Below are 26,157 nucleotides of genomic sequence, written 5' to 3'. Positions count from 1 at the left end.
CTCATTTTCAGCTATTTTTTCCTGGACAATTTAATGGTAAAATAAAATTTTTGGTACCACTGGTATTTTCCTCAAAAACACATTTTTTTCTTAAAAATAATTGAAATTGTATCGACATGGTACTCATTTTCAGCTAGTTTTTCCTAGACAATTTAATGGTAAAATTAAATTTTTGGTACCACTGGTATTTTTCTCAAACACGCAAATTTATCTTAAAAATCATCGAAAATCTATCGACATGGTACTCATTTTCAGCTATTTTTTCCTGGACAATTTAATGGTGAAATCAAATTTTTGGTACCACTGGTAGTTTTTTTTAGAAACACAAATTTTCCTTAAAAATCATCCAAAACCAACCAACGTGCTACTCATTTGCAGCTACTTTTTCCTGGACAATTTATTGGTAAAATTAAATTTTTGGTACCACTGGTATTTTCCTCAAAAACACAATTTTTTCTTAAAAATAATTGAAATTGTATCGACATGGTACTCATTTTCAGCTATTTTTTCCTGGACAATTTATTGGTGAAATCAAATTTTTGGTACCACTGGTATTTTCCTCAAAAACACAATTTTTTCTTAAAAATAATTGAAATTGTATCGACATGGTACTCATTTTCAGCTATTTGTTCCTGGACTATTTAATGGTGAAATCAAATTTTTGGTACCACTGGCAGGTTTTCCGAAAATGCAATTTTCTCTTAAAAAATCCCCAAAAATCGATCGACTTGCTACTTTTTCCTGAATAGTTTATTGGTGAAATCAAATTTTTGGTACCACTGGTATTTTCCTCAAAAACACAATTTTTTCTTAAAATAATTGAAGTTGTATCGACATGGTACTCATTTTCAGCTATTTGTTCTTGGACAATTTAATGTTAAAATCAAATTTTTGGTACCACTGGTAACACGCAAATTTATCGTAAAAATGATCGAAAATCTATCGACATGGTACTCGTTTTCAGCTAGTTTTTCCAGGACAATTTAATGGTAAAATAAAATTTTTGGTACCACTGGTATTTTCCTCAAAAACACAATTTTTTCTTAAAAATAATTGAAATTGTATCGACATGGTACTCATTTTCAGCTAGTTTTTCCTGGACAATTTAATGGTGAATTCAGATTTTTGGTACCACTGGTTATTTTTTTCAAAAACGAAAATTTATCTTAAAAATCATCAAAAATCTACCGACATGATACTCATTTTCAACTATTTTTTCCTGGACAATTCATTGGTGAATTCAGATTTTTGGTACCACTGGTAGTTTTTCGAGAACAATTTAATGGTGAAGTTAGATTTTTAGTACCACTAATAGTTTTTTCAAAAAAACACAAATTTATCTTAAAAATCATCGAAAATCTATCGACATGGTACTCATTTTCAGCTAGTTTTACCTCGACAGTTTAATGCTGAAATCAGATTTTTGGTACCACTGGTAGTTTTCCTAAAAACACCTATTTTTTTTAAAGTAAACGAAAATCTATTGACATGCTACTTATTTTCCGTAAGTCGAAATTTTCTCCCTTTTGTAAGCAAAATAGTATATGATATACGTATATTCAATAGCTTAATAAACATATATTTAACGATAATAATATATGACGTGTGCTTGGGTTGTTTGTGTAAGGACTCGTCATTTATTTTATACTCGGGGTACTTAGTAATATTCGCAACACTGGTTCCTTTTTGAATAGGGCAAAACGTCAATATAGAGATCATCCCTCTCACATAATACGGAAAATAAACAAAAACTGAAGTGAAAATTAATAATAAGTCCGTTTCCCCGGAAATAAACCGGATGCAGCTCCCGAAAGCCGATTAACGTGTCAGATGAAAAGTATCTGCTCCTCTCACGTTTCCGGGTTCAACCCAACACAAATAGAGCCATTTTGAACGTATTTAAATAAAGTATTTTATTATGGCAGCCTATATAACCTATAACAAGTGCGTGACATTGACAAGTATGACAGTTGGCGTATGGGCAACCAGATTTAGAACAAACAAATGATTTTAATTTGCACTTGACATGTGACCCTACGGGCGCCCCCTCCCCCCCCCTCGCCTCCAAACCCGAAATCCGATAGGCCCTAATGGAATCCCTTGACGACAGCGAATTAGTGAGTAGTTTTCGATTTCTCCTCGTTAATGTCCGATGAAATAAACGAGAGAGAGAAACCGCGATTGATTCGTGACGTCAGCTCCGTTTCAATGTGGTGTCTCTAATGTCAAATGACGTGTTTTCGTATTATAGAGTCAGTCACTTGACAACGTCGCTCTGGGGCGGAGCTAAAAACTGATTACGTTAACGTCACTTACTAAGTTTACACGTGACATGAATGCGGTTAATTCGAACGGTTTTAACGTTCACGTTAATCATCGGAGTAAAAATAATCAACGTAATGCTCTTGCGCAGTCTTAATGCCATAATGTATTTATATGGCAATCCACCCTCTAAATTTGAATTAATGAAATGACAACAAACGGGGCTTATTAACGTTCCCTCGCAGCGCCTCCGGGGCGCAGTTTATTGCGCTTTAGAATTTTAATGGAAATTGAGTTTCAATCCCCATCGCCCTTACGAATTTGTTAGTCATGGCGGCTTATTTATTTACGTATTTGGGGGAAACGTTAACCGGAGAAACTTGGTCATATTCAGTTATCGTAAATCCAACATGGCGGCCTAGTTGACGTTAATAACAGTTGGCGTAATGACAGTTACCATAAATCCAACATGGCGGTCTAGTTGACGTTAATTACAGCTGACGTATTGACATTTACCATAAATCCAACATGGCGGTCTAGTTGACATTAAAATTTAAGTAGGGAATTATCTCCTCTATTATGGATTTTAGTCATTTTTTTAAGAAAGACTTTGGACTAGTCTAGTTTTTTAAAATTTTTAATATACGGGGTGTCAAAATGTTTCTATAGGGTTATTTTAAGGAGGTTATCTACCGATTAAAATTTAAAACGTTCAGTCAAAACTACATTAAAATTGATACTATGTAACAAATATAATGAATAACATAAAACAAGAACTTATCTGGTCCATGCGTATATCATTTAAAAAAAAACAGGGATTTTGCAGAGGATTTTTTTACTGGTAAGATGTGTGGGGTGGGTGGGGGGTGTAAGGGTAGTGTTGATGGAAAACGTTTTTATTGCATAAAATAATTGCCTTAAAAGAAGAAATTTAATTAATTAAATAATTTACTCTCTCAGCTTATACTATAATTTTTTTGATGACAGTTATCATAAATCCAACATGGCGGCCTAGTTGACGTTAATAACAGTTGACGTAATGACAGTTAACATAAATCCAATATGGCGGCCTAGTTGACGTTAATTACAGCTGACGTAATGACAGTTAACATAAATCCAATATGGCGGCCTAGTTGACGTTAATTACAGCTGACGTAATGACAGTTACCATAAATCCAACATGGCGGCCTAGTTGACATTAAAATTTAAGTAGGGAATTGTCTCCTGGTCTATTATAGTCATAATTTACTTATAAAATCAACCTTGACAACATTATTCTAATAGACCAAGAGATTTAGGAGATGTTGCTGTCCCAGTTTTTTTTCTGCACGATGGTACTACCCTAAGAGAATTTTTCAGAATATCTTAAATAACTTAGAAATTGTGTGGAAAAATGTCCAGATATTCTCAATTTATTCCAAAAACTTCAAATTTAGCGAACACTAGATCCTAATGGGTAAAACTCGCTATAGCTCAGAAAGTATTAGAGCTACAGAAATGGTTCATATATGAAAATATTCCTTAGAAAACACCCTTGCTAGCAATAGCAACCCCTTTTAAGTCCTCTAAAAAGTTTTAAACCAATACGCACGAAAACTTAATGGAAGAAATTAGCATGAAAGAAAAATTGTCCTAGTGAACCCAATTTTCTAGCTAGAAACATTTTTTGCACACGGAATTCATCTATAGACTGCCCTATATACTATCCTAAAAGAATTTTGAGAATATTTCAAATAGCTTGGAAGTTACATGAGAAAATGTCTAGGAATAATGGAAAAAAAATTCCCAATTTATTCTAAAAAGTTCAAATTTGACGAATACCAGGTCAATTTCGACAATTCTAATCAACAACTGCAATGGACAGGTAAGAGGTATAGAAAAAAATTGTAGATTTTTCAAAATTTCCAGATCATGGAGAATATCCTTCTACAAAGTCATATTTTAAGGATCTAAATTTAGGGCATTAAGACACCTTCTTTAATTTTTAAATAATGATTATTTATGAATAAAGAAAATGCACGACACTGCCACTAGTCACGACTTTTTATACTTGACAAATCACATGTCAAACCTGGCGGTCTCTAGTTGACGTTGACATTTGTGACAGCTGACGTGAATCCAATATGGCGGACAATCCTGTTGCCAAATAATGTGTCAACTTTTATTTACAGTGTTTTTCTTGTTGTTTCAGGCACTTTCTCCGACCGTCCCCTCTCGCTCGCTCACATTAGAATGGATCGTTCTTGGTAAGTTGATACCCTTTTGATTAATTAAATTCAGACTCCGGTCTAGTTAAGGTAACCGTACTCCCGAACGCGTGTTTTAAATAGCCAACTTTGCAATTAACCGAGAGGGTTTTAATTGAGATTAATTTGGTCGACTAACATCTCTCTCCTCTCCCTTCGACTTTTATTCATTATGTAGAATATAGTTGACAACGTAATGTGTTGCACTCCAAGCAATGCATTAATCCATGCCAAAGCGAGAAATCTATGCTTCAAGCAGCTTCTGTGACACGACTTCTGCTGTTATTTCTTGAATAGGGATAGCTTCAGCACCTAAGAAGTTCTGGTTTATCGGCAGGGGGCCTACGATGTCGATGTGTATAATATGAGCGAATCGGTCATCAGGCATTCCTATCGGTGCAACAGGCGTCACGGTATAGCGTCCAATTATAGCACGCTGACATTGGATGCATTCTCGGGACCATTGTTTCATGTTACGCCATACAAAGTGCTCAGAGATCATCCGCAGTGTAGCAGCATGGGTGTGGAATTTTAGGAAAACATCTATCTGCCTTTTTGGCTAGTTCCTCTATATCGCCATCATGTATGGATATGACGCCTCGAACTTGTGGTGGTAGACGATCCAACCATGAGTGTTTAAGCACCTGTGCACTTCCCAGAGCTAAAGCTAGCATTTTATGGATAAGCTGCGTCGGTTTAAGGTCACCCGAGGTCATTTCCATTAAGCGGTGTATCCTTTCGTCATCAGGGCCAATGCCGTATCTATCGAGAAGACGCGCTTTCAGGTCTTCATAGGCCCTACCTGTTGTTAGATTTCTTAGAAGGTCTGCCACCTCAGAAAGAACCTCGCTAACCACCGTATGGTCGAATTTGCAATTGTCTGCGGTTATTTTAGCTTGTCGAAACTGTAGAACCACAGCTCCGGTTCTGTATACGCCAGAATTCTGGTGCTTTTATTCCTACCCGAGCTATTACGGACGAGTCGTCAGCTTGGACGGGCCCAGCAGAGGCTTGAGTTGACAATGGTTGATCTGTGTCAGGCATAATGTCGTTGGTCCGTAAACGATGCGAAAAATCGGTCAAAGCACTAAAGAGTCGCATAACCTAAGCGGGCACTTTGCACTTTTCCGGGAGTCGTCGGGGGAGCGATCGGCATTACGCGGTGTAACCTCTGGCACGCGTCCAATGTTTATCCCCCCGCGATAGTCGGAATTCGGTTGCGGTATTTTTTGTCGCATTCCCCCCCTCAAATAACCGACCATTCATCTCAATTAATTCCACCCAACAAACGTGTTAGAAAAAGAGGTCCGAGGGTGGAACGAAAACTTCCAAATCCAATATGGCCGTCAAATTTGACAACTATGATAGTTGTCGAATCCGACACACATAAAGTAACTTTGACATTATGCTCATTGATAGGTTTTTATTAATATTACAATTTACGATAATCGTAGAACCCTCTGCCGCTCTTCCTGCCGAGCCTGCCTTGGGCCACCAGTTTCTTCTGCAACTCGACCGGCTTAAACAGCGGGTTGTCGGGGTACTTCCGGTGCCAACCCTCCATAATAAAGACTCCCGTGTCCAGTCCGGTGTAGTCCAGCAGCTCCAGGGGTCCCATGGGGTGTCCCGCCCCAAGTTTCATCGCCGTGTCGATATCTTCCGCGGTAGCGTCACCTTTATAGGGAAACAAAATGGAAAACACGATGATTAGTGATGTAAGCTGTGCTTCCTACGCGACTCACCTCTTTCGAGCATGCGGGCGGCCTCGGCCAAGTACGGCACCAACAGTCTATTGACAATGAACCCGGGGGTGTCCTTGCAGGTGACGCACGTTTTCCCGATCGATTTGCCCCACCGCATAAGCGTTTGGTGGGTTTGTTCGGAGGTGTCGGGTGTCCGGATGACCTCCAGGAGTCGCATCACGGGCACGGGGTTGAAGAAGTGAAGGCCCCCGAATCTTGAAATACAAATTGAAAGAACTCGTCCATAATCTCAAAGAGACCTCGGTCTCAAATATTTTTTTTTATATGTCCCGAACGTTACATGTTTCGCTTAAAAGAGCATCATCAGACCTTATAAACTAGTAATAACACTCACAAGATGATGACGTGAGTACTAAGCAGGTCTTCTTGTGAGTGTCATTACTAGTTTATAAGCAGAATATATATATTCGATATTTATTTTAATAACACTGCTTATTTAAATTTAGATGCAGTAGAAAAATAATTTTAAGGTTCAAGAGTTTTCCGGAAAATTGGGAAAAACTTTTAGGAGGTTTTTCCCCTTTTTTTCGAAAACTATTGGCAATATGGAAAATATTTTTTTACCATTGTATTCGAAATCAAAAATGGAATAAATCGTAAAGAATGACTTTTTATCGTAAATCGAAAAATAAAGAAGTTATGGAAGATTTTTGAAAAATTGAAAAAATTTTTGGACGAAAAATTGGAAAAAAAATTATTTTGAGAAAATTGAAATTTTTTTTTTGGAAATCGATAAATCACTTAAAAGGTTTCAAAAAAGTCTTATAAAGTTTTTTTCAAAAATGTACCCGAAAAAAGTTATACTTATTAAAACCTTCCTGAAAAAATCCAAAGGGGTACCCCTGGAAAAATGTTCATAATTTCGGTTTTTATTTTTTTTCTGGAAAACTATTGGTTGGAGAAAAAAATTGTTATAACAATACTTGTTTAGAATTTCAATGCGCATTAGATGCAGTAGAAAAATAATTTTAAAGTTCAAGAGTTTTCCGGAAAATTAGGAAAAACCTCCTAAAAGTTTTTCCTCTTTTTTTCGAAAACTATTGGGAATATGGAAAATATTTTTTTACCATTGTATTCCAAATTACAAATAGAATAAATCGTAAAGAATGACTTTTTGTCGTAAATCAAAAAATAAGGAAGTTATGAAAGATTTTTTAAAAATTGAAAAAATTTTTGGGCGAAAAATTGGAAAAAAAATTATTTTGAGAAAATTCAAAATTTTTTTTTGGAAATCGATAAATCACTTACAAAGTTTCAAAAAAGTCTTATAAAGTTTTTTTGAAAAATGTACCCGAAAAAAGTTATACTCAAATAAACCTTCCTGAAAAAATCCAAAGGGGTGCCCCTGGAAAAATGTTTATAATTTCGGTTTTTATTTTTTTTCTGGAAAACTATTGGTTGGAGAAAAAAATTGTTATACCAATACTTGTTTAAAATTTCAATGCGCATTAGATGCAGTTGAAAAATAATTTTTAGATTCAAAAGTTTTCTGGAAAATTGGGAAAAACCTCTTAATAGTTTTTCCTCTTTTTTTCGAAAACTATTGGGAATATGGAAAATATTTTTTTACCATTGTATTCGAAATCAAAAATGGAATAAATTATAAGGAATGACTTTTTATCGTAAATCGAAAAATAAAGAAGTTATGGAAGATTTTTGAAAAATTGAAAAAATTTTTGGACGAAAAATTGGAAAAAAATTATTTTGAGAAAATTGAAATTTTTTTTTTGGAAATCGATAAATCACTTAAAAGGTTTCAAAAAAGTCTTATAAAGTTTTTTTCAAAAATGTACCCGAAAAAAGTTATACTTATTAAAACCTTCCTGAAAAAATCCAAAGGGGTACCCCTGGAAAAATGTTCATAATTTCGGTTTTTATTTTTTTTCTGGAAAACTATTGGTTGGAGAAAAAAATTGTTATAACAATACTTGTTTAGAATTTCAATGCGCATTAGATGCAGTTGAAAAATAATTTTAAAGTTCAAGAGTTTTCCGGAAAATTAGGAAAAACCTCCTAAAAGTTTTTCCTCTTTTTTGCGAAAACTATTGGGAATATGGAAAATATTTTTTTACCATTGTATTCCAAATTACAAATAGAATAAATCGTAAAGAATTACTTTTTGTCGTAAATCAAAAAATAAGGAAGTTATGGAAAATTTTTGAAAAATTGAAAAAATTTTTGGACGAAAAATTGGAAAAAAAATTATTTTGAGAAAATTGAAATTTTTTTTTTTGGAAATCGATAAATCACTTACAAAGTTTCAAAAAAGTCTTATAAAGTTTTTTTGAAAAATGTACCCGAAAAAAGTTATACTCATTAAAACCTTCCTGAAAAAATCCAAAGGGGTGCCCCTGGAAAAATGTTTATAATTTCGGTTTTTATTTTTTTTCTGGAAAACTATTGGTTGGAGAAAAAAATTGTTATAACAATACTTGTTTAGAATTTCAATGCGCATTAGATGCAGTAGAAAAATAATTTTAAAGTTCAAGAGTTTTCCGGAAAATTAGGAAAAACCTCCTAAAAGTTTTTCCTCTTTTTTTCGAAAACTATTGGGAATTTGGAAAATATTCTTTTAGCATTGTATTCGAAATTAAAAATGGAATAAATCGTAAAGAATAACTTTTTGTCATAAATCAAAAAATAAGGAAGTTATGGAAGATTTTTGAAAAATTGAAAAAATTTTTGGACGAAAAATTGGAAAAAAAATTATTTTGAGAAAATTGAAATTTTTTTTTTGGAAATCGATAAATCACTTAAAAGGTTTCAAAAAAGTCTTATAAAGTTTTTTTCAAAAATGTACCCGAAAAACGTTATACTTATTAAAACCTTCCTGAAAAAATCTAAAGGGGTACCCCTGGAAAAATGTTCATAATTTCGGTTTTTATTTTTTTTCTGGAAAACTATTGGTTGGAGAAAAAAATTGTTATAACAATACTTGTTTAGAATTTCAATGCGCATTAGATGCAGTAGAAAAATAATTTTAAAGTTCAAGAGTTTTCCGGAAAATTAGGAAAAACCTCCTAAAAGTTTTTCCTCTTTTTTTCGAAAACTATTGGGAATATGGAAAATATTTTTTTACCATTGTATTCCAAATTACAAATAGAATAAATCGTAAAGAATGACTTTTTGTCGTAAATCAAAAAATAAGGAAGTTATGAAAGATTTTTTAAAAATTGAAAAAATTTTTGGGCGAAAAATTGGAAAAAAAATTATTTTGAGAAAATTGAAATTTTTTTTTTTGGAAATCGATAAATCACTTACAAAGTTTCAAAAAAGTCTTATAAAGTTTTTTTGAAAAATGTACCCGAAAAAAGTTATACTCATTAAAACCTTCCTGAAAAAATCCAAAGGGGTGCCCCTGGAAAAATGTTTATAATTTCGGTTTTTATTTTTTTTCTGGAAAACTATTGGTTGGAGAAAAAAATTGTTATAACAATACTTGTTTAGAATTTCAATGCGCATTAGATGCAGTAGAAAAATAATTTTAAAGTTCAAGAGTTTTCCGGAAAATTAGGAAAAACCTCCTAAAAGTTTTTCCTCTTTTTTTCGAAAACTATTGGGAATTTGGAAAATATTCTTTTAGCATTGTATTCGAAATTAAAAATGGAATAAATCGTAAAGAATAACTTTTTGTCATAAATCAAAAAATAAGGAAGTTATGGAAGATTTTTGAAAAATTGAAAAAATTTTTGGACGAAAAATTGGAAAAAAAATTATTTTGAGAAAATTGAAATTTTTTTTTTGGAAATCGATAAATCACTTAAAAGGTTTCAAAAAAGTCTTATAAAGTTTTTTTCAAAAATGTACCCGAAAAACGTTATACTTATTAAAACCTTCCTGAAAAAATCTAAAGGGGTACCCCTGGAAAAATGTTCATAATTTCGGTTTTTATTTTTTTTCTGGAAAACTATTGGTTGGAGAAAAAAATTGTTATAACAATACTTGTTTAGAATTTCAATGCGCATTAGATGCAGTAGAAAAATATTTTTAAAGTTCAAGAGTTTTCCGGAAAATTAGGAAAAACCTTCTAAAAGTTTTTCCTCTTTTTTTCGAAAACTATTGGGAATATGGAAAATATTTTTTTACCATTGTATTCCAAATTACAAATAGAATAAATCGTAAAGAATTACTTTTTGTCGTAAATCAAAAAATAAGAAAATTATGGAAGATTTTTGAAAAATTGAAAAAATTTTTGGACGAAAAATTGGAAAAAAAATTATTTTGAGAAAATTGAATTTTTTTTTTTGGAAATCGTTAAATCACTTGAAAGGTTTCAAAAAAGTCTTATAAAGTTTTTTTGAAAAATGTACCCGAAAAAAGTTATACTCATAAAAACCTTCCTGAAAAAATCCAAAGGGGTGCCCCTGGAAAAATGTTCATAATTTCGGTTTTTATTTTTTTTCTGGAAAACTATTGGTTGGAGAAAAAAATTGTTATAACAATACTTGTTTAGAATTTCAATGCGCATTAGATGCAGTTGAAAAATAATTTTTAGGTTCAAAAGTTTTCTGGAAAATTGGGAAAACCTCCTAAAAGTTTTTCCTCTTTTTTTCGAAAACTATTGGGAATATGGAAAATATTTTTTTACCATTGTATTCCAAATTACAAATAGAATAAATCGTAAAGAATTACTTTTTGTCGTAAATCAAAAAATAAGGAAGTTATGGAAGATTTTTGAAAAATTGAAAAAATTTTTGGATGAAAAATTGGGGAAAAAAATAATTTTGAGAAAATTGAATTTTTTTTTTTGGAAATCGATAAATCACTTAAAAAGTTTCAAAAAAGTCTTATAAAGTTTTTTTGAAAAATGCACCCGAAAAAAGTTATACTCATAAAAACCTTCCTGAAAAAATCCAAAGGGGTACTCCTGGAAAAATGTTCATAATTTCGGTTTTTATTTTTTTTCTGGAAAACTATTGGTTGGAGAAAAAAATTGTTATAACAATACTTGTTTAGAATTTCAATGCGCATTAGATGCAGTAGAAAAATAATTTTAAGGTTCAAGAGTTTTCCGGAAAATTAGGAAAAACTTCCTAAAAGTTTTTCCTCTTTTTTTCGAAAACTATTGGCAATATGGAAAATATTTTTTTACCATTGTATTCGAAATCAAAAATGGAATAAATCGTAAAGAATGACTTTTTATCGTAAATCGAAAAATAACGAAGTTATGGAAGATTTTTGAAAAATTAAAAAAATTTTTGGATGAAAAATTGGAAAAAAAATTATTTTGAGAAAATTCAAAATTTTTTTTGGAAATCGATAAATCATTAAAAATTACTATTTTATAGGGTCTGATGATGCTTTTTTAAGCGAAACACGTAACCTTCGGGACATATAAAAAAAATGTATATTTTGAGACCTTAACTAAGGGTGTTCACCTGTCCTTTCTTTGCACCACCGAGCCAATCTCGGCGATAGAGAGGGAGCTGGTGTTGGAGGCGAACAAGGTCTTCTGAGGGGCCGCTTCGTCCAGCTCTTTGAAAATCTTGTGTTTCAGCTCCATGTTCTCTACGACAGCCTCTACCACCAGATCGGAGTTTTCTACAGACCGTGCCAGGTCAGTAACGCCCTAAAATACATCGTAAAGAAACAGGATGCCCTCAGAAAGAAGAAGATGGGGGGAGGGGAGGGGGGAGCTGTACCTGGATCCTGGACGTTGTTTCCTCGATAAACTTATTGGCGGCGTTCGGATCGTCTTTGTGCAACCGCTTGGCAACCCTGCCCAGGCTCTGCCCGATAATGTTTTGGGCGTTTTTCAACTGTTCCTGGCCCACTTCCAGGATGGTCACGTTGTTGCCGGCTTGTGCCGCCACCTTAAAAACCGCCCCCCTGTGTTTACTCTTTCGACGGGATTTCTTAGCCTTACCTGCGCGATTCCGGATCCCATCAGGCCGCCGCCCACCATGGTGACATTTTGAATGGCCCCATTGGAAAAATGCCTGCGGGACTGAATTAGTAGCGCTCTGGTTGCCATGTTATACCACAATAATGAATAAAATATTTATATTTAGACGTTCAATGTCGCGATTAGTAAATAAACCGGGTCCGAAGGTTAATAACCGGCTTTAATCTAATCGGAGTCGATAACAATTAAGTTTTTTTTTATTATGTGGAATTATTAGATTCCATTGCTAAGATGACAATTGCAGTATGTATGTATCAATGATGTATGACAATGACAAATGAAGTCCTATCAGTCAATGTCAACAACTGTCTGTCAGCTCCCTGTCAATTTTGTCAAGCAAGATGGCCGACATCTGACAGGTACTAAAAACCACTTTTAATTTGCAGACACCGGCCCAGTGGTACTGGGAGAGTATCGTAGAAGATGTCCCGTCTCTCGCAGTTTTACACCGTCGAGGTGGGAGACACCAAGTTCACCATATTGAAGCGGTACCAGAACCTGAAACCGATAGGGTCCGGAGCTCAGGGCATCGTTTGGTAAGTACTCACTCACTCACTCACTCACAAGGAGAAAAGTGCCTTTTCTGCCTTAAGTGATGTACAGAATGCATTCGCGCATGCGAAAACGCACTTTTTTCACTCGCAAAATTCGGTTAATAGCACAGGCCCACCGAGAGGGGAGGAGAATGGGGGGAATTCTCCCGGGCTTGAAGTTTTTTTCAAATGACATCCCCAAGCAACACACGACGGTTAAATAAACGTTTATTTGTGGTTTAATTCAACTATAAATATCGGATAAAATGTCCGCGTCATATCGGATAGATAAAATATAGCGTCAGGAATGAGATGTTTATTTTTTAATTAACTTACTCAATTTTTAGACCCCGGCCCGGTTGTTGCTCTCCGCGGGCCTGTTCAATAGCTTTTTAAATAAGACGATTTTTTTTTGTTTTCTTTTGTAGTTGAGTTGGAATGCGTTTGAGTTTTGTACGCACTACTGAAGCGTTTCGAGGCGGTTTGTGTGCCCGTAACGCTACCCCCCCAGTTTTCGCTTCTTTTTTAGGCTTTAGTTGCACGTTCTAGTCACCTTTTAGTAGCGCTTTTCTCTGATACTATTAACCTACCCCTTCATTAAAAAACAAAAAATCTTCTACCCCCCCAACCCTCTTGATTTCTACCCACACCCCCTTCTCAATAACTCAGCACCGCCATGGCGAATAGCGACATAAAACCGGGATACACGAAGTTCGAATTCGAGGACGCGGAGTTCCTGGTGCCCGAGCGCTATGTCGAACTGAAACCGAAGGGCGGAGGCTCCGGAGGCCTCGTGTGGTAAGTACACAACCCCAGTCTCTACTATCCCCCAGATAATCAGTGTTTACGTATAACTAAAATTGCTTCTTACTAATTGTTTTATGTTCGGCCCTGCTGGTACTTACAACACCTTTCGTTCATTCAGTGATCTTAGAGGCTCCCCGATTTCTTGACGTTTTTGACAGTTATGTCGCCGTTCATCCAGTGACCTTAGAGGCTCTCCGACTTCTTGACGTTTTTGACAGTTATGGCTCCTCGTTGCCCTCAAGTGACAGCTGGCGAAGAAGGTCACACCGAGGAATTGTATCATCACTTGGCATCAAAATGGCGACTAATGATCGGGAAATTGTACTAAAATGAGAGATTTATGCGTGGAGACTTGACATCATAAATAATTGAGTGGTGTGAAGCCTCTGGCCACGCACAAGCTAAGTTTAGTACAATTTTAAATGCAGAATTTTTAAAATCTAATTTAGAAAATTGTACGAGAATATAATTGATTATTGTACGAGGCCTCTGGCCACGGCAAGCGTGGTTTTATAGTAAATATGTAAAGTTGTACTAAAACTTGTCCTAAACGGCCTGGCCAGAGGCGTCCTAGAATTATCAACACTGTATTTTAGTACAATTTTTTAAAGCTTATTATTTTTTTTTTTTGAAATTGTACTAGAACAGCCTTGCGCGTGGCCAGAATAGAAAAATATAATTGTACGAAGCCAATTGTATTTAAGTACAATTTTCAAATATTTCAAGTTTGCATTTAATATTGTACTAAAACGGGCTTATGGCTACTGAGAGTGTTTGTACAATTTTATTTTTGGTACAAATTTCTAAGGTCAAGATTTTCCTATTAAAATTGCACTAAAAATGCCTGAATAAAAATCATTAATTGTATTTTAGTACAATTTTGTAAAATTGTACAATATTTGGCATTTAAAATAGTAGGAGAACAGCCTTACAGCTGGTCAGATGCTTGTACAATTACCAATTTAATTTTAGTACAAATTTATAGGTTCAAAATTTTTCATTTAAAATTGTACTAAAACGGCCTTATGCGTGGCCAGGAACCTCGTACAGTAGTTGTATTTAGTACAATTTTTTCTGTTTTACAATTGGTAATTGTTGGCCTTGTTGTACAATTGGTAATTGTATTTTAGTACAACTTTCTAGGTTAAAAGATTTGGCATTTAAAACCTTATAGCTGGTCAAATGCCTATACAATTACCAACTTATTTTTTGTACAATTTTTAAAAATCAGCCTTATGCCTACTCAGAGTCTTTGTACAATTATCGAATTGTATTTTTGGTACAATTTTCGAAGATCAAGATTTTTTTTTTTTAAACCTCGTACTGTTGTATTTAGTACAATTCTTTTAAGTTTAAGATATTGCATTTAAAATTGTACTAAAACGATCTTAGGCATGGCCAAACGTCTTGTACATATATTCTTTAATTGAATTTTAGTACAATTTTGTTATATGTTGAAAATTTTGCATTTAAAACTGTACTAAAATGATTTGGCGAGAGGCCTGGTTCAATTACTAATTTTATTTTAGTACAACTTTTGTAGAACAACAGCCTTATACCTGGGTAAATGCCTGTACAATTACCAACCTAATTTTTGTACAATTTTAAAATTGTACTAAAACGATCTTGTGCGTGGCCAAGAACCTCGTACAATTGTATTTAGGACAATTTTCTAAAGTTCAAGATATTAGGCTTGGCCAAACACCTTGTACATTCATTAATTGAATTTTAGTACAATTTTCTAGGTTCAAAGATTTGGCATTTAAAATTGTAGTACAACAGCCGTATGCCTGGTCAAATGCCTGTACAATTACCAATTTAATTTTTGTACCTTTTTATAAGTTCAAAGATCAACTTTATGCCTACTCAGAAAACTGTACTAAAATGATTTTATGCTTGGTGAGAGGCCCTTGTACAATTATTAATTGTATTTCAGTACATATTTTTAAACTTCAAAATGTGTCATTTTGAAATTGTACTAAAACTGCCTTGTGCTTGCAGCCTTGTGTATTTATCAATTAGTACAATTTTATATATCAATTTGTCATTTAAATACGTACTACAACAGCTCTATGCCTGGTCAGAAGCCTTGTACAATTAATAAATAAACTTTTGTACAAGTTGACAAAATGCTTTATTTAAAATTGTACTAAAACAGCATTATATGTGGCCAAAGGCCTTGTACAATTTTTCATTGTATTTTAGTAAAGTATCAAGTTTAAGGTTTGCCTAAAACTAAAACGGCCTTATGCCTACTCAAGAGTCCTTGTACAGTTATCAAATTGTATTTTTGGTACAATTTCCGAAGGTCAAGATTTTTTTTTTTTAATTGTACTAAAACGACCTTTTTCTGTGTGTGTCCAAGAACCTCGTACAATTGTATTTACGACAATTTTTTAAAGTTTAAAATATAGCATTTAAAATTGTACTAAAACAGCTTTATACCCGGTCAGAGGCCTTGTACAATCATTACTAGTGTTATAGTACAATTTTTTAAAATTCAAGATTTTGCTTTCTAAAATTGTACTAAAACAGATTTATGTCCAGTCAGAAGCCGAAAGGTCAAGATTTTCTTTTTAAAATTGTACTAAAACACCCTTGTGCGTGGCCAAACACCTTGTACATTCATTAATTGAATTTTAGTACAATTTTGTTATATGTTGAAAATTTTGCATATGAAACTGTACTAAAATGATTTTATGCTTAACGAGAGACCTTGTACAATTACTAATTGTATTTTAGTACAACTTTTGTAGTACAACAGCCTTATACCTGGGCAAATGCCTGTACAATTAACAATTTAATTTTTGTACAATTTTAAAATTTTTTATTTAAAATTGTACTAAAACGACCTTCTTCTGTGTGTGTCCAAGAACCTCGTACAATTGTATTTACGACAATTTTTTAAAGTTTAAAATATAGCATTTAAAATTGTACTAAAACAGCTTTATACCCGGTCAGAGGCCTTGTACAATCATTACTAGTGTTATAGTACAATTTTTTAAAATTCAAGATTTTGCTTTCTAAAATTGTACTAAAACAGATTTATGTCCAGTCAGAAGCCGAAAGGTCAAGATTTTCTTTTTAAAATTGTACTAAAACACCCTTGTGCGTGGCCAAACACCTTGTACATTCATTAATTGAATTTTAGTACAATTTTGTTATATGTTGAAAATTTTGCATATGAAACTGTACTAAAATGATTTTATGCTTAACGAGAGACCTTGTACAATTACTAATTGTATTTTAGTACAACTTTTGTAGTACAACAGCCTTATACCTGGGCAAATGCCTGTACAATTAACAATTTAATTTTTGTACAATTTTAAAATTTTTTATTTAAAATTGTACTAAAACGACCTTCTTCTGTGTGTGTCCAAGAACCTCGTACAATTGTATTTACGACAATTTTTTATAGTTTTAAATATAGCATTTAAAATTGTACTAAAACAGCTTTGTACTCGGTACGATTACTAATTGTACTTTAGTACAACATTCCAAGTTCAAGATTTGTCATTTCGAATTGTACTACAACGGCCCTATGCCTTGTCAGGGGCCTTATACAATCATTACTAGTATTATAGTACAATTTTTTAAAGTTCAAGATTTTGCATTTTAAAATTGTACTACAACAGCGTGATGCTCAGTCAGGAGCCTTGTACAATTAATAAGTAAATATTATTATAAGTTCAAAATGTTTTATTTCAAATTGTACTAAAACGACACTATGCGTGTGCAGAGTACAAATTTTTCAGAGTAGCCTTGTACAATTTTTAATCGTATTTTGTACAACTATCAAGTTTAAGATCTGCCTTTTGAAACTGTACTAAAGCGGTCTTATACGTGGCCATAGGCCTAGTACAATTATTAATTGTATTTTAGTACAAATTTCTAAGTTCAAAATTTTTCATTTAAAATTATACTTAAGTGGGTTCGTTCAAGCATCAATTATATTTTAGTACAATTATCTTCGTGCGAGATGTTGCATTTAAAATTGTACCACAACGGCCTTGTGCTTAGTCAGGGGCCTTGTACAAGTTTCACTTTATTTTAGTACAATTTTCCAAGTACAAAATATTGCATTGAAAATTGTACTGAAACGGCGCGCTATGCGTGGCCAGAGATCAGTATAATTATTACTTATACTTTTGTACAATTTATTAAAACTTGATTTTTCAAGCTTTTGATTGTGCCTCGTACATTTTTTTTTAAGGTTTTTTTTATTGTATTTAAAATTGTACTTAAATGACTGTACAATTAACAATTATGTTTCAGTACAAAGTCCAAGCTGTTGTCCTTAAAAAATTGTACTAAAATCATTTTGGGCGTGGCCAGGGGTCTTGCACCACTAAACTCTTCATTTATAGTGATCCTAATCGAAAAAAACGCCATCTTGATTCACTTTTGACATTCTTGATAATTCTGCCTTTTCCCTCATTATCCAAGTGACAAAATGACGTCATTCACGGGGGAGGGAGGGCTGGGTCTAGATGACGTCACTGATTGTTTTCGAGTAAAAAAGTGTCACGATGACGTTGACAGTTGAAAAATACCTTTCCGTTCATTGACAGCAGTTATCGGAGCACAATTTGACGTTCTTGACAGCTGTCGTTCCGATCACTCTTTCCTTGTCTAACACATAAACTCGGGAGATGATTGACATCTCATGGACGCACCCTAGTTATAGCGCTTTGTAGCTTAGTGCATGCCTCATGTAGCTTCAGTTGCTTCGCATACTATAATAAATAAATAAATTAATTAATTTTTTGTAGTGCTGCCGTAGACACAGTAACCCAACAAAATGTAGCGATTAAAAAGCTGAGCAGGCCCTTCCAGAACGTCACCCACGCCAAAAGGGCGTATCGGGAGTTCAAGCTGATGAAACTGGTCAACCATAAGAACGTAAGTGCTCTCTCGCCCTCTTCTTTTCTTGCTTTTTTGCACTGTTGCCACCGACACTCGATTTTATTTGAAGATCATCGGACTGTTAAACGCGTTCACGCCCCAACGGACCCTGGAGGAGTTCCAGGACGTTTACCTGGTGATGGAACTGATGGACGCCAACTTGTGTCAAGTGATCCAGATGGACCTGGACCACGAGCGGATGAGCTATCTGCTCTACCAAATGCTCTGCGGCATTAAGCATTTGCACTCGGCCGGGATCGTGCATAGGGTAGGTAATCGAGCTCGGCAACGCCGCATCTTTGAAGCGAGTAATTCTATATCCTAACAGTGTTGCCAGGTCTCATGATTTATCATGAAATCTCATGATTTTGACTTACATCTCATGATATCATGATTTTGTCTAAAAATCTCATGATTTAAAAAAAAAAAACAAAGATTTAAAATCGTAACTTAGAATATTAGTCGTAAAAATAAAAATAACCTAAAACTACAACTAAATGTACACATATAAATATCATAAAGCCTTAAATAATATCCGCACAGCCCTATATAAACGGGAAATACTGACGAGTATGGGGATTCCCCGAGATTCTCGGATATTTCTACGGGCCATATTTTTCACGAAGTTTTATGCATTTGCTCGTGTATTTGGTATTGTAAAGCATTATTTGTGAGTTGAAAATAATTAAAAAATATGAGTGACAGTGATTCTAGTAGTTCTAGTAATAGTACATCCAAGAGTATATCTCTTCCAGGACCTAGCAAGAAATGAAAGGTTTATAAGCAAAATTTTAAAAAGGAATGGAAAAATATACCGGGTTTGCAATGGATCGAGAACAGCAGAAAGGGGACAGGCTTTGCCTGGTAGGTATTTATGATATTTTAAGTTAAGGTACTTTCTGTAAAAATAAGTGCAATTTGGATTTATTGAGTACAAAATCTAAATTCACTTATAATAATGTTAAATCGAGAATTAAATGATAATATGAGTTACTGAATCGTAACTAATTAAAATTTGCTTTAATGCGGATATATATAATTTAAGGCGAACAAACTTTTATTTTAATGGAGGTAAACGTTTTTTTTTTTAATTTAAGGTGCGATTACTGTAAATGTGATGTTAAGGTATCTGCAGGGAAAACCCAACTAGTAAAACATTCTGAGACTGAAAAGCATGTTAAAGCTTTGCAGAGAGCATCAATGGGCAAGCAAAGTCAAGTAAAAATAAGTCAAATGTTTGCAGAAAGTTCTAAAAAAATAAGCATTGAAGAAAAAGCGAAAGAAGGAATTATAAGAACTGCGGGGTTTCTAGCCGAACATAATCTCCCTATGAATTTGATGGAGCATTTCATCGAGTATCTCAATGCTATAGGCACTGATTCAGATATTGTCAAACAAATGAAATGTAAACGAACAAAGATGTCAAGAGTTTTACAAAAAGTTACAGGCTTGTCTCAAGAATCTTGGCTACTTGGCCTAATGAGGGATAATAAATTTAGCATTATCATAGATGAGTCTACTGATAACTCGTGCACCAAACATTTATGTTTAGTTGTAAGAATGTGCATTAATTTTGACATTGAAGACAACTTTTTGGCGGTAATCTCAGTAGTAGAGACCACAGGGGCTGCACTTTATAAAATTTTAATCAACTTCCTTACCGAAAATGGTGTTCCATATAAGTCAAACTTTATTGGCTTTGCTTCAGATGGAGCGAGCAACATGGTTGGCGTTAATAATTCTGTGGTCAGTCGATTGCGAGAAAATATTCCAGGTATATTCATAATGAAATGCATATGCCATAGCTTTCATTTCTGTGCATTATATGCATGCCACAAGTTGCCTGAGGAAGTGGAACAATTTGCGAGAGAAGTAAGCTATACGCTAATAAAATAAATGTATACTTAATTAAAAAATATAATTTTTTACAGGTATATAACTATTTTTCAAATAGTCCGAAGAGAGTGGAAGAATATAAGGAATTCCAGGAATTTGCAAATGTCTCAATATCGAAGATTTTACATCCTAGCCAGACACGTTGGTTATCTCTGGAATGCGTGGTTAAAAGGCTTCTTAATCAATATGAAGCTTTGAGGTTGTATTTCGTAGATCAGGCGTCTCTTAAAATCAGTCAAGCAAATATTATTTTAGAAAAACTAAACACGCCCGAAAATAAATTATACTTATCATTTTTATCGCATGTATTACCTATTTTTAATAGCTTAAACAAATTAATGCAAAGCGAATCGCCCAAAATTCACGTTATTTATAAAGAGGTTGCTAGAACAGTTAAAACAATTTTAGATTATTATATTAAGGACGAATATCTAAATGCCAACATTGAAAATATAGATTTTAAAGACCCTAGACTTTTTTAAAATTTAAATGACATGTACTTTTCTGCCCACATAAACTCTGCCGATCTGGAGAAAAACCGACTCGACATGGTAAAATTAAGATGTCTAGACTTTTATATTGAGAGTGTGGAGCAAATATTGTCAAGATTTCCACTTAAAAACTCTGTGTTTCAGAAATTAGAATTTCTAGATCCTGAGGTAGTTAAATCAAGAAAAATCAGGTCTATAAGTAATGTTTCTATGTTGTTTCAAAATTTAATTCCTGCTGATATGCAAGTTATTGACAATGAATGGTTGTTACTTAGAAATTATGAAATTAATTTTACCTGGAAAGGTATTTGCGATTTTTGGGGTAAAATTGCTAAGATTAAATGTGTGGAAAATACAGAATCCCGGTTTCCCAATTTAAGTAATTTTGTGTTTAATTTATTAACTTTGCCGCATTCCAGTGCTAACGTAGAGAGGGTGTTTAGTCAGATAAATTTAAACAAAACAAAACAGAGAAATCGGTTGAAAACTCCTATGATAGCTGCTATACTGCACACCAAAAGTTTAGTGGGCAGAGAAAACCGTATTTGTTCAAATTTTCCAATAGGAAAAGATTTGCTTAAAAAATTAAATAAACAAATTTATGATTCCGATGAGTCAGAATAAAATAACGGATATTTCGGATTTTTGTTTTTCAGTTATTTACTTTAAGATTATGTACGTTTGTTTACTTTAACATATAATTTTATGTTTTTATTTAAATTTGTTAATAAAAAAGTAGATATTTTGGTACTTGTATCTTTATTTCATTAAAAAAATATTTTAATAAAAATAATGTATGTTTTTTTTTTTAAATAAGGCTTAAAACGCCATCTCATGATTTTTTTTTCCAAAACTCATGATTTTTGGTTACATTTTTCATGATTTCATTTTATTTCACCTGGCAACACTGTATCCTAAGTTCATTGCAGGACCTGAAGCCGAGCAACATCGTGGTCAAGTCGGATTGTACGCTGAAGATTTTGGACTTTGGGTTGGCACGGACGGCCGGCACCACTTTTATGATGACGCCGTACGTCGTCACTAGGTACTATAGGGCACCGGAGGTACGGATTCAATAAGTTCGCCAGCACGTTGCTAAGTTTATGGTGTTTGTTTTTTAGGTGATATTGGGGATGGGCTATACGGCCAACGTGGACATTTGGTCCGTGGGCTGCATCATGGGGGAAATGATTCGCGGCGGAGTGCTGTTCCCCGGTACCGATCATATTGATCAGTGGAATAAGATTATCGGTAAGGTAGTTTGGCAACTGTGGTCGTCATTTTTTATTTCTTTCGAGGCCATTGATTGATATCTTGGAATCTATAATTTACTTTGTGTTATCCTTCTTATTGTTTTTATTGTATTTCCCTCATTTGCACAAACAGGTGTTTAGTAAACTAATCTTACAATAATTCTGGAAATACCTACCTTTCTGGGCACCATTATAAAATTTGGTACAATTTTAGGAGAAAACCCTACTTTTATATATTGACTAAAACTGTGCACGTAACTAGTTCAACATTAAAGACGACTCGTTTCGCAGAGCAACTGGGCACGCCCTCGCAACAATTCATGATGAGACTGCAACCGACCGTGCGGAACTACGTGGAGAACCGGCCGCGGTACCCGGGGTTCACCTTCGAGAAACTCTTTCCCGACGTCCTGTTTCCCTCGGACAGTAACGAGCACAACCGGCTCAAGGTAAACGTCTCGTTTTCTAAATTCGAATTCCAAAAATCGCTTTATTGTTATAAAACTAAAAGTTGTAATGTAAAAAATAGAAAATAGTGCAGGTATACAAACATTACAGGTAAAGGATTTACCACTTTACAAATAACCTTTGTGTTACCATAAGTTGAGCAAACATAGTCTAAAAGTGTTTCTGACCGAGCTGTTACACGGGTGAAATTAGAAGATTTAAACATCCCACTCAAAGCCAAGCTAGTCTCAGAAGAACCACATTTAGGCGACCAGTGAGAACTATTGAGGCGTTGATTGATATTTCACTCAAAATACATTCTAACCTGTCAATAAATACCTTAACATTTGCAGAAGAAGACCTGTAGAAGCTTAGGATGTGCAAGTTAATTTTCTTGCATCCAAAAAAAAATTAAACTTATCAACATTAACAAAACGGAAGTCATTCTTTCCATATGTGGGGTATAAATGCAAAACGCGACATGTCCGTTAGATTACAATTTGAGAAAACTAAAAAAAACCTTTTTCGAGGTTTTCATTGCTTTATTGAAATAAGTTTTAATTATTGTTTAAAACTGAATTGTTAAATATGTCTACCCTACCATTTTGATGAATGCATAATCATTAGGCTTCTTTTAATTTAGAGCTATATTTTGGACATGTCGTATTCTGAAACTAAGGCTTGGACATGTCTTATTTTGCACACAACAATCGAGCAGAGCAATGATAAACCCAACTTACTAAAATTATTAGCTCCCGTTTTTTATTAGGAAAAAAAACCAAGTCACTTAGAAAAACTTTTACAAAAACTTATTTTTAGATATTAATTTCTTCGTCACTTATTATTTCATTTTCATCGGCATCAACCTGCCTTTCAAAATTATTTTCTACATTGCTGTCGAAAATATTTTTGAAATAACCTAATGCTTCGTTTGATTTCCATTCATCCCCGTAGTGAGTCTTTAATAAGTTTGAAATGCTTTTAATTTTATCTTCTTTTATTCTCAGTCCAACTTGGAGTGTTTTAGGCCTTACTGCTTCAATTCGCTTCCCTTTTCTACAAATACCTTTTGCTTGTCCTAAATCGCTCCTGTATAATGCTTCGCCTCTGACTAAAACCGTGCCTAATTTATTTTTGGTTAGAACGAATCTTTTTGCTGGTTTAAATTTGAAGTGCCATTGTGTAGTAGGTTTTTTTATTTCATTTTTCCAGTCGAAAACCTGAAAATCTACACCCATTTTAAAAACTGTTGCCCGATCTTTTATCATGAGAAGGTTCTAGGATCTCCGCAGTTCTTCGGACTACTTTTTCGATATTGCCGAAAACTCTGTCAGGTGGCATAAAAGAATGACCTACTACAGGGAAAAATACTTGTATCTCTTCAATGTTCGGAGGCGCATTGGAATTAAACCAGTTGCAAAGCATTCCGATAAAAATCGAATTCTTATTCTGCCCCCCACAACCATCGCAGAAAAGTCGAATGATTTTGTTAGTAGCTTTAAACTCATACGTACTTAGAGTATGATGAATAGCAGATGCAATCTCATTGGAGCTCTTAGGTCTTTCGACTTCTGTCCATGTATAACACCTTACGTTTTCTTTTGTTAATGGTGATTTTGAACTTCCTATGACAACTCCAAAATTAAAAAAGTTAATTTGCATTGAAAAATAGGCCTGCTGATCGGGTAATTTCGGTAGGGGTAAATTTTTTTGACAGTCAAAAGAAATATTTACTACTTCATCGGAGTTTTGTTTGAGAAAAGCAAAGAAGCTTTTGGCTTGAAGAGTATGGACTCTGTGATTTGTAATAAATGACTGCTTTTCCTTGGGATCCGTGCATCTCCTAATTTTTTCTTTATATTGAAGACAGGTTGAACAAAGATCTGTTTGAGGTGTTCCGAATCCAACGTTGTATTTCCTATTAAAATATTTTCGAAAGTAGCACTGCTTCACTTTTTGATCAGGCTCAGCTTGTTCGTTGTAGACATTCCATAGTTTTTTTATGTTTAAGTCACAAGGCAAATAAACACGATGTGGACTATCAGAGCGGCAATTGTTATGTTGCCTTTGGAGAAAACTACCCGTTAAAACCTACTAACAACGGTTCGTTAAATAAAAGGTCAAAAAAACTGAATTTAACCCTTTATTCTAAAAATGGTAGCAGATTATTCTCACGAAAGATTACACTAGGTACGGTTACAAAGAAATAAACTATACTTATTACTCAGAATCTTATTACATAAAAATAAAACGAACGCCCGCGGCAAACCGATCATAAAAGTAATAAAAATACCGTTCTCCAACTTAAAACTCGACTTGAACTGCTTTTTAAAACCGATCCTAATACACTATTATGCCTAATAAGAGCCCCCCCCATCGCACGCCCACGCCTTGTTTTGACCATTCCGCGGAAATACAAATACTGAGAAACCTTATGAGAAGCATCGCGCGAGGACCCAAATTACAATAACACAAACAAAAGATATTGCGGCGGCTTTGACAGCAATAGTGACTTTCGGTGCACCTTAATGATTCAATGAATGTCTTCATGCAAACCTTTTTGTCATCGTTTTTCCCCATAACACGATCACCGCCACGATTCTACTTTGGCGCTGTTCCTGTGTTTATAAACTTTTTCACCAGGCGCAATATTCTGTCCTTTTTCACTCCTAAGATACCCAGAAATGCCTCCCTACATTAGATTAAAATAAGGGTGAAGTTTCACTGCGACCTAAAAGATCTATTGTGTGCCCCTTTCTAATTACTGCTTGATGTTATTCTCAAGTCAAATTACTTCGTACAATCCTGTGGCTTTAATAAAGGCTAGTAGTTGTGACGGTTCCAGTAATGAGATATTTCCTTCTGGAATTTCATAATTACCGAGGTGCATGGCACGACTTTCGGCAACTGTTTCGCATGTAGTTACTAGGTGTTCTGGGGTCTCTTCCTCTTCCCCACAGAATCTGCATTCACCTGTCTGTTCTAGTTTTAGTTTCCTGCGGTGTTCTCGAAGGTGACAGTGCCCTGTTAGGAATCCTGTTACAATCCGTAGTTTAGTTTTAGTTAAACTTACTAGAGCTTTAGATTTTTTTGGGTCGAGGGTTCCAAGGAACATCTTGGAGTGTCTCAACCCTGGATGATCATCCTAGAGGCTTTCTCTGAGTTGATCCTCCATTTTTGTAAGCTCATATAGGTAAGTATTCTTTCCTATGCCGCAGAAAGGTTCCGGTCCTACAAATTGAGAACCAGATCCCTTTTTTGCCAGAATATTGGCTTCTTCGTTACCTTGCACGCCTGTATGTCCAGGTACTCACAATATTGTGACTTTATTTCTCTTTCCTACCTCATTAAGTTTGCCCAAACAGTCTTTTACCATTTTAGAACTGATGACATGTGAACTCAGTGCTGCTATGGCTGCTTGACTGTCGGTGAAGATTGCGATGTCCTGCTTGAGGTAGTCTTTGTTCAGGATTAATTGAGCGCATCTTTCTATAGCGTGTATTTCCGCTTGAAAGACACTGGTGTATTTTCCCAGTGGCTCTGAGTATTTGGTGCCAGGCCCAAATACTCCAGCTCCTGTTCCTTTTTCGGTTTTAGAACCATCTGTGTACCATTTGATAGTATTCTGTTTAAGTGAGCGGGCGACAGA

The 26,157-nt window shown here is 34.4% G+C and overlaps 3 protein-coding genes across 7 annotated transcripts in view; 2 read left to right on the top strand and 1 right to left on the bottom strand.

Annotated features, from left to right (window-relative positions):
• Positions 1 to 26,157, top strand: part of LOC126746689 (stress-activated protein kinase JNK) — a 54,995-nt gene that overhangs the window by 13,004 nt on the left and 15,834 nt on the right. For 3 of the 5 annotated variants that reach the window (XM_050455024.1, XM_050455023.1, XM_050455025.1), the window contains 7 exons: positions 4,454 to 4,508; positions 12,563 to 12,712; positions 18,289 to 18,418; positions 18,492 to 18,689; positions 21,738 to 21,872; positions 21,930 to 22,059; positions 22,353 to 22,510. In XM_050455024.1, coding sequence (XP_050310981.1) covers positions 12,600 to 12,712; positions 18,289 to 18,418; positions 18,492 to 18,689; positions 21,738 to 21,872; positions 21,930 to 22,059; positions 22,353 to 22,510 — 864 coding nt within the window. In that variant the 5' untranslated portion in view covers positions 4,454 to 4,508; positions 12,563 to 12,599. Of the gene's footprint in view, positions 1 to 4,453; positions 4,509 to 12,562; positions 12,713 to 13,137; positions 13,508 to 18,288; positions 18,419 to 18,491; positions 18,690 to 21,737; positions 21,873 to 21,929; positions 22,060 to 22,352; positions 22,511 to 26,157 lie in introns of those variants that run through there. The other 2 variants (XM_050455020.1, XM_050455021.1) reach the window with 1 other exon arrangement.
• LOC126746693 (hydroxyacyl-coenzyme A dehydrogenase, mitochondrial-like) lies at positions 5,912 to 12,370 on the bottom strand. The gene is made up of 5 exons (XM_050455030.1): positions 12,138 to 12,370; positions 11,914 to 12,084; positions 11,650 to 11,840; positions 6,251 to 6,465; positions 5,912 to 6,182 (listed from the first exon to the last, which is right to left on the bottom strand). The coding sequence occupies exons 1-5, from the start codon at positions 12,243 to 12,245 to the stop codon at positions 5,941 to 5,943; spliced, it is 927 nt and encodes a 308-aa protein (XP_050310987.1). The 5' UTR covers positions 12,246 to 12,370; the 3' UTR covers positions 5,912 to 5,940.
• LOC126746690 (uncharacterized) lies at positions 19,487 to 21,558 on the top strand. Its single transcript, XM_050455026.1, has 2 exons — positions 19,487 to 20,293; positions 20,353 to 21,558. Exons 1-2 carry the CDS (start codon positions 19,487 to 19,489, stop codon positions 20,797 to 20,799), a joined length of 1,254 nt encoding a protein of 417 aa, XP_050310983.1. The 3' UTR covers positions 20,800 to 21,558.

This window comes from Anthonomus grandis, chromosome 18 (genome assembly GCF_022605725.1).
Source record: "Anthonomus grandis grandis chromosome 18, icAntGran1.3, whole genome shotgun sequence".
Taxonomy (NCBI): Eukaryota; Metazoa; Arthropoda; class Insecta; order Coleoptera; family Curculionidae; genus Anthonomus; species Anthonomus grandis.
Note: the sequence above shows the minus strand (reverse complement) of the source record. Positions and strands in the feature narration are given on the sequence as shown.